Source organism: Fulmarus glacialis, unplaced genomic scaffold (assembly GCF_000690835.1).
Source record: "Fulmarus glacialis isolate BGI_N327 unplaced genomic scaffold, ASM69083v1 scaffold5116, whole genome shotgun sequence".
In the NCBI taxonomy this organism is placed as follows: domain Eukaryota; kingdom Metazoa; phylum Chordata; class Aves; order Procellariiformes; family Procellariidae; genus Fulmarus; species Fulmarus glacialis.
This window is the reverse complement of record NW_009218609.1, coordinates 24,451-43,543: the sequence shown is the minus strand read 5'-3', so window position 1 is coordinate 43,543 and position 19,093 is coordinate 24,451. Positions and strand designations below refer to the sequence as shown.

General features: G+C 41.4%; 1 protein-coding gene across 1 annotated transcript in view; it reads right to left on the bottom strand.

Moving 5' to 3' along the window:
• Positions 1 to 8,618, bottom strand: part of LOC104078432 (anoctamin-1-like) — a 45,836-nt gene extending 37,218 nt beyond the window's left edge. Inside the window, 4 exon segments of the mRNA XM_009580076.1 lie at positions 505 to 656; positions 2,192 to 2,290; positions 4,548 to 4,874; positions 8,511 to 8,618. Of these exon segments, the coding sequence (XP_009578371.1) occupies positions 505 to 656; positions 2,192 to 2,290; positions 4,548 to 4,874; positions 8,511 to 8,618 (686 nt within the window).
• Between the last annotated feature and the right edge of the window lie 10,475 nt (positions 8,619 to 19,093).

The following is a 19,093-nucleotide window of genomic DNA, read 5'->3' as shown; positions in this document are numbered from 1 at the left end:
ACAGTTACAGCTATTCTTACTGATCTGAAATGGATGGTGAAGCTACCAGGGACTTCACAGCATTTCCAAAGGCACGGCCTGGCTGGCAGTACATGTGTGAGCTGCCCGTACCAGATGAATGGAATTATTCCGAAATCTATCAGCCCCCATCTCTGGCTACAAATTTTACTGAGCATTTTATTTTACATGGAAAAGAGACTATTGTAAACCACATTATAAATCTTGTTTGGCAGTCTAACGGTTGACGCATATACTTGCATAGATTATATATTATATATGTATTATATACCGCAACAGCAGCACAGAGATTTCACAGAGGGGCTCTACAAAGCCTCGTTCCTCAACGGGGGGGGGAGGAAAAAAAAGTAAATTTACTGTAAAATGGAAATATTCTTTACAGTAATCACTAACAAAGGGTTGGCATTCATTTTCCCTTTCACCTTTTGGTGGCTCAGGAAGGCTAGAACCTGTTGACAGGGACATTTACAGAAAGCTTTCACTTACAGGTGCTGTTTCTCTCTGGAGAAGGGGTAGGAGAGGCGCTTCACCGTCTGAGGTTTGTGTTCTGCTACTTTTGGCTGGATGGGCTCTGTTATTTTTTGAATTACAGAGTTAATCTTTTTCAGAAGACCATGGGTCTGATTGATCTGATACATCTGAATGGGCAAAGAGAAAAATAGTAAAACTATTGCTTTTTGGTTATCCAGAAGAGGGAGTGAACTGTAAGAAATAAACCATCAATTAAATAAATACATCAGAATAAATTATCGAGGAGTATAGCTTACCTTCTTGAAAACATTCAGAAACACATAGATGGATGGGAAAGTCAAACCAAGGCAAGCAGAGGAAGCCTACTGCTTTTCCTCTGTGCCAAAGCATGGCCCATGTTTGGTTCCAAATAATCAGATTGGGGTGTTCAGCAGAGATATACTCGGCACTGGATCCTGAGACACCCACTCCTCTGGCAGTTTCTTGGTGCAATGGGACAAAGAAATGAAGGAGCTACGGAGCCCCTGTGCAAAACCACAGAAGTGGTCTCCTCTCCCAGGGGGCTTTCCTGGGAATATTGTGCAGGTTTCAGGAGTTTCCCCTCTTCCACATAAAGGAACCAAAATATCTTGAATCGTCTATTGCAGTTCTGTAGCATTAAATGCAGGAATTGTGTTAGCAGGTCACAAAAGAGGATTACAGGCTTCCCTCTCTGAGCCACAAAAACTATGTGCAGATCCAGGGCAGGGCTCCCACCGCAGCAAGATGCTCGGCTGGAAATACGGCTTTAGGGGTCTGAGGGTGTTCTCAGGCACATCGCTTCTCCCGGGCAATGCCTGCAGGCTTAGGTGGCCTCTTTCACACAAAAAAAATCCCCACAAAATGCCCACCCTAACTTTTCTTTTGTGGCAAAGCAGCTTTAACCGCAGGATCACAACAGACTCTTTTTATCTAATTGTGCTTCTGATTAAAATCGGTGGCAAGTGAGGCAATAATGAGGATTAATATGAAATCCAAACCAAAAGTGTGGTTTTAGTGTTGTAATAAATGACGCTGGGCTTTGAGACTGTCTCTTGCTCCATTATAGACTTCCCTCTGCAGTCTGGAACATGCACTTGGTATGTGTTTAAATATTAATCCATCTCTAAGCTATGCTCACTGAACAGGTAGCTATCTATCACAGATGATTTAGAATTGATGAAAATATACTGTCATTTCTTTAATGATATTTCAAATATTCTGAAAGGTAATTTATTGTGTGGTAAAGTAGTCCCAACTCCTGCAGATATGACTAATGATGTATATGAAGAGTCACTAAACCCAGCAAGACTACTGCACAGATTGTTACTCTTATGTTCACTTTTAGCAGTCTAGCATTTTGGGTGAGAAAAGACCTCCAAAAATTTCACCATCAATTGCAACCTCTTCTTTTAAAACATGCTGAGATGATGAGGCATTGTATGAAATCACTTGCATCGCAAACAGATAGTGGTAGCAGCTGGGAATTCTTCATTCCCATTCCTCCTTCCAGTTATTCTTTCTGCTGTCCCAAGAAGGTAAGTTTGTACTCATTTTCCGTACAGAGTAGTTAACTATTTTAAAAATGCTTGTGGGAAGAAAAGTCTACATTTGTAAGGTGCTCAGAGATCAGCATATGTTTAAACTATGCCTTCCAAAGGAAAAAAAGAAAATCAGGACTCACCTTTTTTGTGGGCATCTTGAGCTTAAGAAATTCTGCCTCTCGACACAATACATTCCACGGTGCATGTATTTTTACAAATCCAACCCCATGGATTTTAGTCTTAAAAAAAAAGCAAGAGAAAAGGTTACTGATGAGAGGAAATCAAGTATTTTTCCCCTTGTGTTTCATACATATTTAAGGAACAGTCTATTACCGCCAACACACTAAATCTCATTTGAGACAGCTACTTTATAACAACAGGACAATCGCTGAACAACTCTTTGTGCTGAACTGCTATAAAATGTGACTGAAAAATGCTACTGTCTTCCAGAACAATTATCACAAGGTTAAGCACAGAAAAATTGTTTGGGAGATAAAAGCTAATGACTATGGACACAAATACAAACTAAGCCAGTTAAATTGGAAGCACAGGCATCCAGCCATGGTATGGTTGCATTGTAATTAATGAAGCTGAGAGAGTCCCTGCTGCCTCCTAAGAGCTGCTCAGTATCTCAAAGGACCAGAACTGCAGTAAGAAAGAAGCAGCCTCAGATACAGATGTATCTACATTAAAACACTATGCATTTTAATTAGGAAAACTGCTAGGAAGGCTTCAACAAAACAAAAGGAAAAAAAAAAAAGGATAAATGTTAACAATAATAGTAGCGGTATGCTTGCATCCCACTGGTTCTCTGAGCGCTGGTCTAGATGGCTGGACATGGGGGTTTGCTTCTGGCACTCCCAGTTACATCTGTATTTACTCCCACGGCAGTAATCATTTCAAAGCCACTGGTATATAAATGATATAAAACTAGCAGGCATTCAGCAAACAGAAGAGAAAGAAAATTTAATGAATCTTTCTAATCTTGCTGCTGTATCAACTCAGGCAGTTATTATAATAACTAGCTTTCACGCAGCTATATTCCGCACTGGCTTTCTAGAAATCGGTTACTCAGAGGACATAAATAACTGCCTGCCTTCCCATAAGGCACGGCTTCCAAACGACCTTTGAATTTACTTCATTGAAGAGAGTTTAAGTGACTTAGTAAACACCATCTTTTTAAGAAACCTTTGCTCTTTTTGCAATTAGTAAAGCCTCCAATGCAACTTTGTGGCATGCTTTTCAAGCCCAAGTGATTGCAGGTTTTTCCCCCTACACTGATGTGCTGGATATGGAAGTTGATGTAAATCCCTGCAGCTTGCTTTCACCTCTGATCTGGTTTGGTATCTTGTACTGAAAGGACAGGGTTCTCTCTCTTTTATGGTGTCCTGGCTTGAACCCTGAGCCCTTCTGCATCATCTGAAATCATATTACACGTCACAGGTGGGGACCTCCCATCTTGCAAAGGATTTAAATACCTATGACTTGGCACAGGCAAGCTTCCAGTTCACTACAACAACTTGCAAGTTTGACGGAAAGCAAGTCTTATTTTCACGTGGGGGACAGAGAAGTGAAAGGGTTTTTTGCATTATACCATGCAATATATATATTTTATTTTTTTATATATATATCATTATGTACATGCCTGTAATTTGTCAATAATAGGTGGCAGATTTCTTTTTTTAACACTCTGATCACGGGTCTAGATGTTTAATCTCAACTTTTAGATCCTGTAAATAAAACCAGCATAAATGTTTACCCTCTCTCACAGGAGTTTCAGGCATATTGGTTGGATCAGTTAATTGTAATAGCTTCCTTTGAAATTAATACGGTTGTGCCTATTTCTACTAATCACACACTGGCAGTACTTCACACGCACCATTTTTTATATAGTCTAATGGTCTTTTAATAGAATATACTGTTTTCGGGGTACAGGTGAAAGGCATTACAAGCTGTACTATTCATATCTAAGAATGGAAAGAGCAAACTGTAATACAGACCCATGCGCTCGAGCTAGAGCATGTACCAGAACCTCCTGAACAAATTTAATTCTCTTGAAGTCTATACTGAGGTATAAAAATGTCACTGTCTGTATCAGGTATTTTTCATCAGAACTGGAATTACCAGTGGATCCAAACCACAGCACACTGTAAACCCACCAAACTGGGATTAGGGTTCAGAGCAATTTAAGCCTCACTTCCAGATACGGCACCACATCAACAAGCTGTGTTGCAATAGTGGATGTGCCACGAGTCCTGGCCAAGAAAAGTAAGAAACTTCACCTCACTGGGGCATTAACAACACTGCGTCCCATTCCTGCGAAGTGAATTAAATCAGTGGGCGAGGATGGCGCTGCCGGAACTGAAATCAAATTCTGGAAGAGTTGAGCTTGTGTAACCTTGATCAGAGCCAGGTTCACAGAAACGGCTCAGCATCTCCCAGGATTTGATCACCAGTTATCCTCCTTATCTTCAATCGTTTGAAATGGCTCCTTACATCCTCATCGCGTTCCAGTTCCAGACCAGCCTCCACGAGGTTCCCTTCGTACTCCTCCCTGCGAAACCTCTTGTCGTCTTCATGGTAATCCACGTGAGGTTCGCCTTCCCCCATTTCCAGCTGCACTCCCTTCCCGGGAAGCGGCTGGTCCTGCTTGGTGCTTCGGGCACTTGAATCATTGTGATGAACTCTCCTGGCGAGTGTCCTCCCTGCCGAGGACTTCTTGTAATGATAAACTAGGATGTAGTCTACTTTTCTCTTGCCATCTCTGAAGTAGAGTCCATATTTGCAGTCAGCATCTGGATTTTTGGATAGGGAATTTAATAACTGGAAGCAGGGAATGGGGGTGTGGAGAGAAGGAGAGAGAAGAAGAATAATGAGTACACATGCCAACGTGGACAGCAGACAGACCATATCCTTGTACCACGGACTCCTTCTTGCCTGGAGCGCACAATGACCTATCTTCAAAGAGCAAGCGTACGGGAGGAGCCCCCCCATGCTACTTACTCAAAACAATTTTGCAAGTTAACACCTGCAATTTTACTGATAGCCAGCTGGGATTTTATTGGCCAGAAATAAATAGATAAAATGACTGGGATTTAATCTAATTACCAGCACACTAGTTCATAAGTCAGCTACTTGGCAGATTCGGTTTTCTCCTTTGGGGGTCAATTGCCACTAAGATCATCTGTCCTTTTCCACCCAAGACATCTGCCTTTCAATTCTGACAAACAGATTAATATCATGTGCAAACATTTCTCACTTCTCTTATCTATCGTTGCAAGTTTGAATCATCTGAGAAAGAGATCATCTTAGATACAGACTGAAGGGAGCCAGCTGGTCATGAAGCGCGGCCAAAAATGCAGATGGACCCTAGCCAGGGAAGTGGGTTCAGTGCTTACTGAGTTCACCACTTTTTTTCAACACTTATAAAACCTGTGTTGCTTTGCAATCTGATGGTGGCAAAGGCTTTACTCCCATCTTGAATTAATGCTGTGTGAAGTGTTGCAAGATGCAAGAAATGTAAGTCTTAAAACACAATTCCATTTTCAAGCATTTATCTGAAAACTGCATGGGGCAACTACAGAAACATACAAAAGTACTAACAGTTACTCATTTCTACTTTCAACAGCACTTCTCATGCCCTTCTCACAATTCTACCCTTGGAGATACACAGACCATTTAAAAAGAAAAAGAAAATTCACTAGTAACTTGCATTGGTTTTTACAAAAAATATTCATCACAGGAGTGGCTTTTCAGGGACCAGGGACATTTTCTGGCTTTTAATTTTACAGATTTTTTTTGGGAAAAGGACTTGTGCTCCAAATGATAGCAATTGGACATCAGTTGCAAATTGTATCAGTCAAAACCCATTTGGGATGTGTACACCACCTGCTTGTTTCATACATAAAACTGTGAATGTAAGTTTTTTGCAAACAGTTGTTTCTAAGACAGTCCAATTTTTAAACCCCAGATGAAAAGAGCAACCTCTGAGCTTACTGTACAGTATATCACAGCCAATATAGCCAAAACTTAATTGAAACCCACCCAATGTTACACAAATTTGCATACTTCTCTGACCATGGCTTTGGGGAGGGCAGGTCCCAGCTACCTTAAACTACAATCAATGCCTTTGAGGGACAGTCTGTTCTTCCCTTTTTGCCTCGAGGAGATTTTTACTCCGACAACAAATTCAAGCAGCAAACCTCCTGGCTTTGGAGGGAGGAGGAAGCGCACTGAAGAAGTAATTAGACAAGTGTAATCAGATGAGTGCATAGCAATAACACACAGCAAGGACGACTGGCAGACAGCAAGAAGCCCGAGATGCCAGGCAGTACGTGGAGCAGCCGTCTGCCGAGGTGGGGATGCCTGAAGATTCATTGCTTTCCAAAACCTGACTTGACCATGTTTGCCCAGGGCCAGCTTGGCTGCAGGTCCCCATCTCCTCAGCCCCTCGCAGCTTTGCTCCATACCTGCCTTTGCTCTCTCCTTTTCTTTCAGGATCCCATCTATCTTTTCCATTTAACCTAAACCCTTTGCTCCAATTACATACCATACAATACAATATATCATAAAATAATAGAGCATTTGCTGCTACCATGGAGTTCACTCTTTGTCCTGTATCCTCTTTCCCCTGCTCCACATCTGTCTTGCTTAGCCATGGCAATAACACATTCTTCAGGGCACAGGCTGCTCGTGTTTGTGCCCTACCTAGATACTCCTATTTAGTTCTTAAGCATAACTACAATATAGAAGACCATTAATAACTATTACTTTCCGATTGCTTCATGATTAATGGCATGCACCTGTGAATTCAGAACATTTTTTTAAAGCAAGCTGACAGTCTGCTTGTGGCAGGCAACTCAGTTATGCAAATTTCTACAGAAACAAAATATTGAGAAATAGTAACTAACTGGTTTTTCAGCATACAATGCCTCTTCAAAGTAAACAGTTGTTGTAAACAAGATACAGGAACACTGGGATTTCTTTTAAGATAACTAATTGTATTTAATTTTTAAAGATGTGTTGATCTAATTAATTAAACATCCATTTCTGAAAAACTAGGCTGAACTGAGAGATGTTCAGGTAAGTGCAGCGAGATAAAACAGGCAAAAGACTGGGACTCCAACCACTTCCTATCCGCATTGGACTGATTTGATGAGGGACAGCAATCAGTTGGTCTGTCCTGGGGACTAATAAATAAAGGAAACGGGCAGGACTGAAGACGGCTCTTGAAGATGACAGCAGTGAGTGCACCAGATGTTTCTAACTGCTTGGGGAGCTCGGGAGAGATCAGTCCATCCTGGGCACAGCTCCTCTTCTCTGGAGCACGCCTTGGGCGGAGAAAAGTGGCACTGAAAATCCCTAGCTTCTCTGTTTCTTTGAGCCACTGCCACCGGGAAGGGGACAGGTCACACTGCAGAAACTGAATGAGCTTCTCCCCATTTCTTTGAACTTTCCTATTGCAAAGCTGACTCGCAATTTAGGAGAAGGTGCTGCACTGTGGATACTAAAGCCTCAATAAATTTATTAATGTATGAGAATAGCTATATCCCACTGCAAAAGGGATGCAGCCAAAAGACTCAAAGAAGCCTGTTGGTCATGTTTTAAAGAGAGAAAGATTCTTTCAAGGATGCGATATTAATGCTGAAAGGTACCCATAGGCCACATCCTTTCTCGCAGTGCTGCTATGCTGAAATAGAGAGCGAGCTGCGTTGTCTTAGACCATGTAAGGCTCATGTCCCTTCAGTTGCAAATGAGACACAGAAAAGACATTTCAGTTTTACCACAGCAGGAGGGATGTTTACACTCTGACAGAATTATTCCTTCACGCTCCATCCTAATGAAGCACAAGCACAATGAATCTAGTATTGTTTTTTCTGGTACGTCTTTCCCCAGCGAGATCTGTATATATCGCCCACTCCACCTCAATTCCTTCACCTGAATAAACTGCTTTTTATGTGTTTATGACATAACCAACTCCTAATCCTGTTGGGTATTCATACTATTAACTTTCTTTAAAATTGGTGTTAAAGAATTTAACCAAGGCACAATTAATGACACTGGAAATCTAACCTCTATTGTGTGCTACAGAATGTTAGTTTAACGTTACCTATGTTAACAACAGCTTTTGCATGAAATTTTAGACATTTTTGCTGTTCTACTCTGTATGGGCAAAGATATTTGAAAGTTGCCACTGCCTTATTGCCAGATTGATTACTCTGAGAATAGCCAACCCCTTTTTATGCTATAGGTTAAACAAGGATCCCTTGCTTCCCTTCTTCACATCAAGGAACAAACTCCACTAAATTAGCATGTACTGTGGCTGGTGGCAATCCTCCTCAGCACCTCCGAGAAAGGGAGGGAGAGGATTTCAGAGCATCCTGGGAAAGAATGAGAAATAAGCTAAGGGGTAAAGCACAGTACGCCAGTTATGACACATCTGGCAAGTCCTTTACTCACTGTACTCTCATGCTGGTCATATCCTATATCCTCGATAGCTCGGATGTTGATAATGTGGATCCCCTTCTCCTCAGCAGGTAGACAGGAGTATTTCTTGTTCATCCTCATTCCTGTCTCCTCCGAAGCCTCGTTGAGATCTTCTGGCAGAAAATCCACCCCATGAAACTCACTGTCTGCGTCTGAGAAGAAAAGGAACAATTTCATCAGGCCACTTTAATCCTAACATTTGCTCCTCCCAGAGCCACCCAAGCTGAAACGTATCCTGTTCCTGCCTTCTCCTGCCAATGAGCCCTTGTGCAGGGCTCCCACCCTCCTCCGTGGCTCCCTTCTCAGCTTTCCCGCAGCCCTCTTCAGCCCTACCTAGGTCTCCTCCTCCACAGGAGTGCTCAGTTAACTTCTTTTCTGCACTGCTGTCTCAGGATGTGTTTACTGTGTCATAGAATGATTATATTTTTTGGCAAGAGAAGGAAAAAAAGGGGAAAAAAAGAAAAATAGTCTGAGAATTAGCTGGTGACGCTAGGTGGCATGGTGTTTTCCCCTTTTCGGTAGGCATTTTCTTCAACAAGCACTTGTTCATGCTGAAAAACTAAGTAGTGGGCCCCTCAAGTACCTCTGTACTGCATCTGATTTCCTGAACCATTCTTATTTAAGTAGTCTTGAAAATCTGAGGTTTTCTCCCTCTCAACCTGCCAGACATCTGTATTGTTTCCACTTAATATTTAAGTACATAGATAGGCTGAAGGATTTCATGTAAAAATTTTACAACAAACTGAGCAACCAGATAACCGATAAAATGCAAACTAGTGTTTGCATATGTGCATTTATGCAAGCAATAGAAGGCAAAGTTTTCCAAGCTTTGAATCATTTTGATATTGAAGTAAAATACTGCAGCATTATGCCCTTTTTTTAAACCACACAGGAGCAGGATTTGCTTGTCAAAAGAGTGAAGATAAGGCAAGAATTTTAGAATTCAGCCTTGAATGGATACTAAATTAACTCTCCCAAAAAAACAAACAACAAAAACATGCAGAGGAGCACGCTGTAACAGCAGCTATATTACAACACCCTGTTGCTGCAACTAGTTCAACACTCTGTCTCTGGGGTAGATAGCAGCAGAAATTGTACAGAATTAGTCCATTAAGAAAAATACTTTCCTCCTACCTAGAGCTGCCACTAAGCTTAGGATGAGGTGAGGATAAATACCACGTTTTAATTAGCTATGTCTTAACCTAAGAGCATGTTACTCCTCTTCACCAAACTACCCGTCTGGATTTGGTTGAACTTCAGGGATGATGTGGAAGGAAGAGACAGGGAAAATCTCATTCCCCAACAAGTTTGCAGATGACGTGAAACTGAGGAACATGGTTGACAAGTTGGAGGGTAAGCCTGCCACTTCAAGGGGTCTCGACAGGCTGGAAAAATGGGCTGAGAGCAGCCTCATGAAACGCAACAAAGTCAAATATGAAATCCTGCACTTGGACAGACTAGTCTCAAGCACAAGCACAAACTGGGCATCAACTGTATAGAAAGTAGCTCTGCAGAAAAGGACCCGAGGGTCCTGGTGGACAGGTTCGAACTGAGTGATCGTCTTGAGTGGTGAAGGATACCTGCATACTGAGCTCCATTAGTAAGAAAGCAAAGACAGCAGGGGTAGGGAAGCGGTTTTCTCCTATATTTGACACTTGCCAGACCACAGCTAGAGTGCTTTGCCCAGTTTTGGCTCCCCAGCACAAGAAGGACGTTGACAAACTTGAGCAAGTCTAGTGGAGGACCATCAAGATGGTCAGGGGGCTTGAGTGCACAAGAAGAGGCTGAGACCTGCGCTTACGCAGCCCAAAGAAGAGAAGACAAACGATGAGGTCCCATTCCTGCCTTCAACTACCTACTGGGTAGGTACAGACATGGCAGAGCCAGATTCTTCTCATAGGTGCACAGCAAAAGGATGAAAGGCTACAGACACAAGTTGCAACAAAGGAAATTATGACCAGACACAAAAAACCCACCTTAATTCTTTAACAACGAGGGTGATCACATGATGGGGAAAGGGCCCAGCGAAGCTACAAATCGCCATCCATCCCTGGAGATGGTCAGAGCTCGACCGCGTATGGCCCCAAGCAACCTGACCCAACTTCAACGTTGGGAGGGCACTGCATGAACCTGCGATCCAGGTTCTTCATTGCAACATGCAGGAGTTAGCATGGACAACAACCTGCAGCAGCAGAGGAGGAAGGTGTGTGGCCAAAGCCTTGGCACACTTCTTGAGCTTATCAGAGTAAGATAAACATTATTAGTATGAAGATCATGCTTCTCTGGAATTAGTAGTCATGCTTCTCCGGAACTCGCAAACACCACAAGTTTGTGGATCTTCATTTCAGTTCCTGTATCTGGGAAATTTGCTGCCCTAAGCGACTCTACAAGCTGCCCACTTTCCTAGGAACTGCTGTGCTCATTAACACCATCACCTTTGCATAAAATCTGGGCAGCAATTATCCTTACATGTTTCATGTAACGCCCACATCTCTGCAGATCTGTGCTGCTGTTCTTGGCTTTTCTTTAAAATTCTCAAATAGTTATCTCAGAAAAGATGCCCCGCTTGCCATCTTGGGGGAGCATGCTCAAACTCAGTAAATCACTTGAATAACAATTTGTAATAGTTAAAGAAGCTTTTTATGGGGTAATATGGAGATGCAGCCAAAAAATCTGGCAAAAAATGAGCAACTAGCATGTTTGTAACAACTCCCTACACACGTAGGCTCTCTTTTTCCCAACATACACATGCATATACACACACACTCCCTGAAGACATGGGAATTGATACAAATGTGATCAGCTGCAGAATCCTATGTACTCAAGCTTTTATTCTATAGCTGTAAAATACTCATATAATAATACAACAATTTTTGGAACTTCATAAGATAACAACCTGCGTTTTTATTTGGAAGAATGCCTGAAACAACTTTCTAGAAACAATAGCTTAAGTGCTGTAAAAGCCCTCTCTCCTTTTTCCTCCTTTCACACATGTACTAAATAAAACCTAGTTACTTCAGCAGATTACAGAGGATATTAGAAGAGAAGCACCTTTTACTGACTATGAATCTGAATATTTTGTATATCTTATAATGGACCTGCGAACTGAAAAGTGCTAGTTTAGAAATTACAGTTAGGATGGAATATGTTTAGAGCAGAAAATCACAAGCTTCATTGAGTCCAAATGCACTCCCTGTGCTCTGGAGCTGCACTTCTGAGCAGCATTTAAGTCCACAGCACAGAGCAAGGAGACCTGCTCCAATGATTCAGTACTATTGTGCAAGCCCAAACAATCGCCCATCCGCAAGCATATATTTACATTTCTGTTTACACATCAGTAGCCTGGCAATATCGGAAAGAACAAATACTTAAGGTAGGCAATGAATCATACAATTTTGGTTTATTATGACTACTGGAAACGATGTGAAATATGAGAACTTTATTGATACAATCTTAATTACAACAATTTTGATTTCTGTACTTAAAGATGATGTCAGGATTTAATACTAAGTAAAGCCATCCAAACCACTTTGGTAATTACAAATGTACAGGGATTATAACTCGTTCACTTATGCTGATTTGGCAGAAGTCAAAGCATTCTATCGCAGAACACAAAGCATCTTTTTATATGGAACAGAGTATTTTAAAGACTTGAAAACATTAATCTCTATTTTATATAATCATATTAAACAAGGACAATAATTTAATCTCAAAATAAATTCACGTTCAGACTGATTTATGGCAAGATAGTAGATGTAATATGAAGAGCACAAAGCACATTAATGTCCTAATTCAGCTAGAGTCACATTTTAACCTCTTTGTCGGGAGCTGAAACAGGAGAGTAATGTGAAAATTGCTAGCTTTGCCGCCTTCTAACATTGACTAACCCACTCTCTTCTATTTACTAACCAGAAAACACTACAACAAAGACTTGAAGAAGTGCTCAATGGATTTCAACACAGCCATATAACCAATCAGCCCTTTCTCCTCCATATCCACAGCCGACGATGTTCAGAAACGCATGGATTTCGAGACTGCGGAAGTTCCTAATATTCCTGGAACATAGACCCACCCAACACTTCTTTTACACTTTATCATGTATTGCTTTGTCATTTCCCAATATTTGCTACGAATCGCAGAACACCCTGCCAAATATACAATATATAATAATACACTTTAAAGTATTCCTTGCCTGTCTCAAAACATCCACATTCTGTAAGAGTGCAGAATGGTGAAAAGCGTTTGATACCAATTTCAATCCCATCCATGAACCAGGTTTGAGAAAGTATCTGGTGAACATCAGACATGTATAGAACTTCTACCTTCCTTAGCACAGGCGCTGCCAGGTAATCCCCGTATTTGCCGTTAATAACCCTGTATTTTTCATAGCTGGCTTTTAGGCAGCACTTGTGTTTAGGAACAGCTCCATAGGGTACGTGACCATACACATATCTTACCAGCTGTCCCTTTTTTGTCAGGAGTGAAGTAACACGGGAAAGCAAGACAAAAAAGACATAGAAACGTGTTTGCAGCAGCTCTCAAGCTCCCTTTTGCTCTCTGTGGGAGTTTTCCCAGAGATCTTGGGATGTTGTGGATTACACTGAGCCACCAGCTGCAATTCAGAGCATGGAGATGCCACAATGACCTTGTGTACTGCAGTAGAATAGAAATATCTTAGCCATTCTGATATGGATGCATCAGGTACAATGAGCTCAGTGCCATTTCCAGTACAAAATAAGCAAGCACTATATTCATCCCAAGTAGATAAACTTATATAAATCACAGAGATGAGAGCATGAGGACAGGAACTGGTGAATGAAAAGTTCAGAAAAGACAAGTGCATTATAACAGTAAGGAAGGTCTGCGCATGCCTTGTGTCTTTGCACCAGTTACTTCTCCCCCTGAATCTCCAATGAGTCTCTCACTTTGAACAATATGGGAAACAAGATTAAATTAATAAAAAAACCCTCAAACCCTTGCAAACATCTGCTCCTTTGTTCAAACTCCAGTTGCAGCTGTAAAAGTCCTCAAACTCTTCTTGCAAAAATTAACACTAATTAATTAATGATAAATTTTCCACCACAGAAATTTGGCACGTTTACTCATTTAGACAATGCTTCTTCATTGGACTTCGGTGAGCAGGTGAATCAGACTGAAAATCTGCTCTAGAAATGGTGTATTTTCTCCATTACTAGCCTCAGACTCGAGGCTAGCTTATTAATATTATAGTCATAATCACGTATAACCACTGAATATTCTCAGGCAAAAAAATAATTTTTTCATTCAAATAAATGGAAAATTGTATTCACACAATGAAGTTTTCACAGAAACATCCTGCGCTAGTTCTAAAACAAGCATCATGAAGTCAGCATGAGTATATATAAACAAACTGCTCAACCTGAAACCAATAACTTTGCTGAAGCTGCCTTCTCTTATCTCCCCTTGTTTTCTTTTTTAGGGAGTATGTTTAAGAAAGTGGCTAGAACAAGAAAGTCGTAAAGACTTCTAAGTTAGCTGTCCCAGTTGTTCTCAACAAGGAAGAAGCGGGAGAGTTACAAGACCATGTGATTTAAGACTTTTAAATATCCACATTCTTACCTTTTTGCGTTATATAAATTGTGGTAGAATTCAGAATGAAAATTTAAGAATCACACAGGGTAGGTTCCCTGAGCGAATCGTTTTAAAGGAGCCGTAACACCAGTTCTTCACAAAAGCTTCTGAAATACTAGCGTATGGGGGTTAGATGCCTTAAACTGAAGACATTTGTTTCATATGAATTAACAAGTGCTGTGTGCAGGTCCCAGAACTGGTAATACTGCGATAGGGAGAAAGCATATTAAGGAAGTCATGCACACACACACATATATAAATATAGGTTGTATATTTTGTTTATACTATGCTCTTTCTGCAGAAGAAATGCTAGTGTATGCAATATGTTGGATTTTTTTTTATTTGGGTTCTTTTTATAAAGATTTTGATAGATACTGAGAGAAAACGCCTTAGTGTGGTTTTGCTTACTATATATTTTTTCAGCAGAATCCTCCTTCAGCACATTCTGACCCATTTCTTTATTTCCTGTACCTTCCAAATTCAAAGCTACAGGTTAATCCTTGGGCTAATAAGAAAAAAAAAATTTCTCACAAGCGATGCACTTATCACTTCCTCCTTTTTTTTTTGTTTGGTTTTTCTTTTCCCTCCTGATATATTAAAAGGTTGTCAGATTTGGAGCCCAAAATCCCTGCTTCGTCCTCGGGAAAAATAAGGCAAGGCAAATGTCACGGAAGCCTCAGTATGCCACCCCACCAGCGCGTCTCATTCCTGACCTATGGGTCATTCCTCCTGGCCCGTGAAGCTCTGCCACGGGAACGCCAGCGAGGATACCCGCCGCTGGCAAAGAGGGGAGTTCTTTTTTGGGACGCTGACACCTGTTTACGAGGCGCTGGCCTGAGACCAACAGCCCGGTCAGGAACCGCAGTGCTCTCCAAGGAGCACTCATACATGTCCTGAACTTTTGTTCTGTTCAAAGTCCCGAAGTTAAGCACTGATTAGATCCACATCTGCGACCATTTGATTTAAATTCTCCCTCGCCTCTCCAGCTGTGAACAGCCAGATGTTGCCTCTAGCAGCACTACTTCCGTAGATGCCGGAGGTTGCACTCATACCGTTGACTGGCCCAGCAGGCAAAGGGCTGCTGTAAAAAGCAACCGACCTACGCCCGGGCAAGATTAACGCTTTCAGGGATGTTGACGCCTTCTGTCCACCCGCCTGCAGAGGGGTGACTCCCTGCCCCTTTGACCTCCTGCAGCACCGTGCTGAGTAGGACACCCTGGAACTCACCCATCTCCTTTGCTTTTGCATTTATTTTAAAACTTGGCTGTAGCCTAGGTCTGTACAGGGTATTACCTTAATGAAGCAAACAGGAGGTGATGATCCAATCCATTAAAAAAAGAAAAAGATTGAACAGTGAAATAAAACTTGGATTCCAAGGACAGTTTCCTTTACAGAACAGAAATACTTTTAAAGCAGGACAATCTTAATATAGCAGACACTGACAACTTTGTTAGCACTTTGTATTATGCTGTATGGCAAAGCCCATTCAGACACTTTTTGTCCAGTATTTGGGAGTCTGAAAACCAACTCCTGTCACATGGGTGGAGAAAATTCAGCTCCTGGCAGGATTATTTGAAACATCAGCTTGCTTAGCTATATTTCTCAGTACTGACTTACCAATGGTGGGTCTCTAGAGTGCGGCTGCAGCTTTCCTGGAAGGCTGGCTACAGCTTTAAAGTTATTGACCTATTATTACTAGCAACATGTTAAAAGAAGGTTAGAAGGACACACAACTATGACATCATTTCTATTTCTGCCCTTCCATTTTTGTTTTTAAAGATTAATTCACCCTGTTTGCAGTATGTAGTCTTTGCTTGAACACATCTAATCTGACACAATCCTTGTGAAATGTGAGGTCTAAAAACGAAGAGCAAATTACCTAAAAACCATAACGATAGTAAAATGAACATTTTGGTTGAAATGGCATTTTCAACAGCACATAAAGGACTAGCAAATATAAATTCTGCCATAACAAGACTCATACTGTCCGTTTATTTAGACCCTGGAAAATCCCACATTTTATAAAAGCACACAAAACCTCCCCCTCCCTCCTGCAAGACAAATTGCACTTTTTTTCCCCCCAACTACCAACAACTATCTAATGGTCTATTAAGTATGTCTGTTTTCAGATATATTTCTAAAATACTTAAATCAAGGACTCTTCTTCTACCAGCCACTGGAAAAATATTTCAGATTTGCTTCTGTTGCTATTCCATAGCAAAAGCAGCATTAAAGCCAGGCTCGAGTCCACTGCAGATTGTTCTTTGCAAACTGTAACTCCAGTTTTACCAATTGTTTCTGTATTTCTGTACTTTGATAGTACTTCACAGCAAAATAGACAAAATAAGCAAAATTCTGCTCCTGTTTACTTTGCTACACACAGAGAATAATTCTTGCAATTTTTTTTTGCATTTTAGATTAGTTCTAATGAAAGCAGAAGCACTGGTATGATTCACTGAAATACATCGGGACTAAAGGCCGTGATTCTCTTTCTTCGCGAGTTACTGCTGACTTCCAAAACGCGTACTGATGACTTCCTGAATGCACTCTGCTATGTCATATCCCGAGTTATATGTATCGCAGGAACAAGAGGATGGACTAAATACAGATGATCCACTGAATCCATGCTCTAGGAATCCTGTTCGTTATGTTTTGAAGGGTTATGATGCTAATTATTTTTGTTTGCATGTTCTAAGGGAAGGCAGTTGTTACCAACGGGAGCAGTAAGATGAAAGGAAAGAAATACTAAAAAAGAGACTATGGGGAGAGTATTGGTATGCATTGGGACAATGTATACCTAAACTTCCACAGCAGCTTTTAAAGATATCTGAATACATTTAAAATATTAAATATATTTTCCTTTACCAGGCTATTACAAATAGCTCTTTACACCGATCGTGCAAAAATGAGGATCTAAAGATTACCAGTTTTACTAGTAAAATATCAGCCATAGACTGCAACCTGGGGCTGAGGTCGTAGCATATGCTTACTGGCAAAGCTGCTCTTGATCCAAGGGGTTTCCCATTTAAAGTCCTAATCTTGAAACATTTGCACTCATGTTTAAATTTCCATGCATCAAAGTCATGAGGGCATTCAGACTGCACAGACTTAGGCACGGATGTCTTGGAAGGTTTTGCTAACCTGATAAAGATGTTTTTGACTACAATCACCACATTCAGTAACCGCAGTTCTACGTTCACACTGAAAAGAGCCAGTCGCTCTGGGTGGGGTCAGGTTTTGTATGGCAGAGCTCCACCTTATATATGTTCTTCGGGTGTGCCAAAGATTTGATAGCGAGATGGAAGTAGGCGATACTCATCCAAGCTCCCAGTGCAGCCTCTAGCTCTGTGCTAGAGGAAGTAAAACCAAAATCCTGCACTGAGCAAAAGCGTGGTTCTAGCAAGTTTTCTTCATATCCCTGCAGCTTTAACTTGGATGTGGAGCAACATTGCTATATGACAATAAACTGCTGAGTTTCACTGGCAATTGAAACAATCTCTCTCTCAGCAAGTGAACGCAAATCAATGAAGGGGAAAAGCTCTATTAACTCTTGTCTAACCATAAGAACTCCATTCCCTGCATTCCCCAGTCTCAGTGAACTAAGTTGAGGCATACCAGAGGCAGAAGACCTAAGAAGTGACTATGCAACCAGCCAGTCTTCTCCTTGTTTTTAAGAAAGAGCTGAGATCTGACTGCCACAAAGAGGCTGATGCTCTGGGAAGGTGCTACATGCCGGCCAGCTAGCTTGCCCTGTGCCAGAGGATGCAGAAACACACGCTATAGGAAAATAAGATACTCCTGCTTAGGATTCCTGGTGGTCACATCTTGGGTGGCAAAATTCTTGGAGCAGAAAACTAATCCGACAGCAAAGCCAGCTTCCCTTCAGTACCGGCAAGAAGAAGGATTGGGCCAGTGCCTTGGTAAGGCATTTCGAGACCCCCAAATGAAAGGCACACTTGAAATGTTTGAGCAGAGAGAGACATTCTTTGTAGTTTGGCCCTTGGCAGGGAAGCTGATAGTGACAGCAGGAGCCCAGGCTCACCAAGTCTCGTCCTTAACGAGCTTTTGACAATCTTTACTATCTAGTACATCTTCGTATCAAAGGAGCAGTCAAGACCCAGCCTAAGTGTAAACTGCTGCCTTGTAGGTTTTGTAACAGGGTACAGACTTACTAAAAAGCCTGGATTATCCAAAGGCACACCGGTCAATCTGCATTTACTACCAAAGACCAAAGGAGAGGAAATTGCCATGAAATTGCTGTCGACTGTAAAACAGAAAGCAGCAGAGCATGGAGGGCTCCGTGGGTGCTGCAGGTGGTCAAAGGCAACTGGGCCAAAACCCCTTTCCAGATTTCCAGTTTCACTCCTAACTTGCTCTTGTCTGTTCTGCAGCAGTACTCTTCCAAAAGGAGCTCAGAATCCATACTAAAGGTATGGCCCTTAAAGAAGATTTCTGCATGAAGGCAGTTGTGTCCACAGCCAGCATGTTGGCACTTAACACCCGCGCCCTCCCTCCCCCCAAAAAAAACCCCACAATGAGTTCCTATCATGAGAACCTAAGAAAGACAGACATATTTTGAAAGGTCATTGTGTTCAATCTGTATATAAACAAGGGCATCTTGGCAAAATCAAAGAGATGTTCTCCAAAAAAAAGGACAATTTTTCTAATCATTAAGATGATCATGTATGACACTAATGCACTAATGAAACCAGAAATAATAAAGGGCAACTATAGTCCAGTATTTTATCTCAAAAAGTGTGAGATAGATAGCAAAAGGGAGAGCCTTTTTTGTCTTGTTCATTATTCTTTGAGAAATAGTCCCCAGAAAGAGACTGACAACTACAAGCATCACCAGGTGGGCATTAGTCTTCCTGTGACATACCCTCAATACTCTCTCTTTAGTATAGACATAAATCCTCCTCCCTTGAGGAGACAACTCTGAGCAC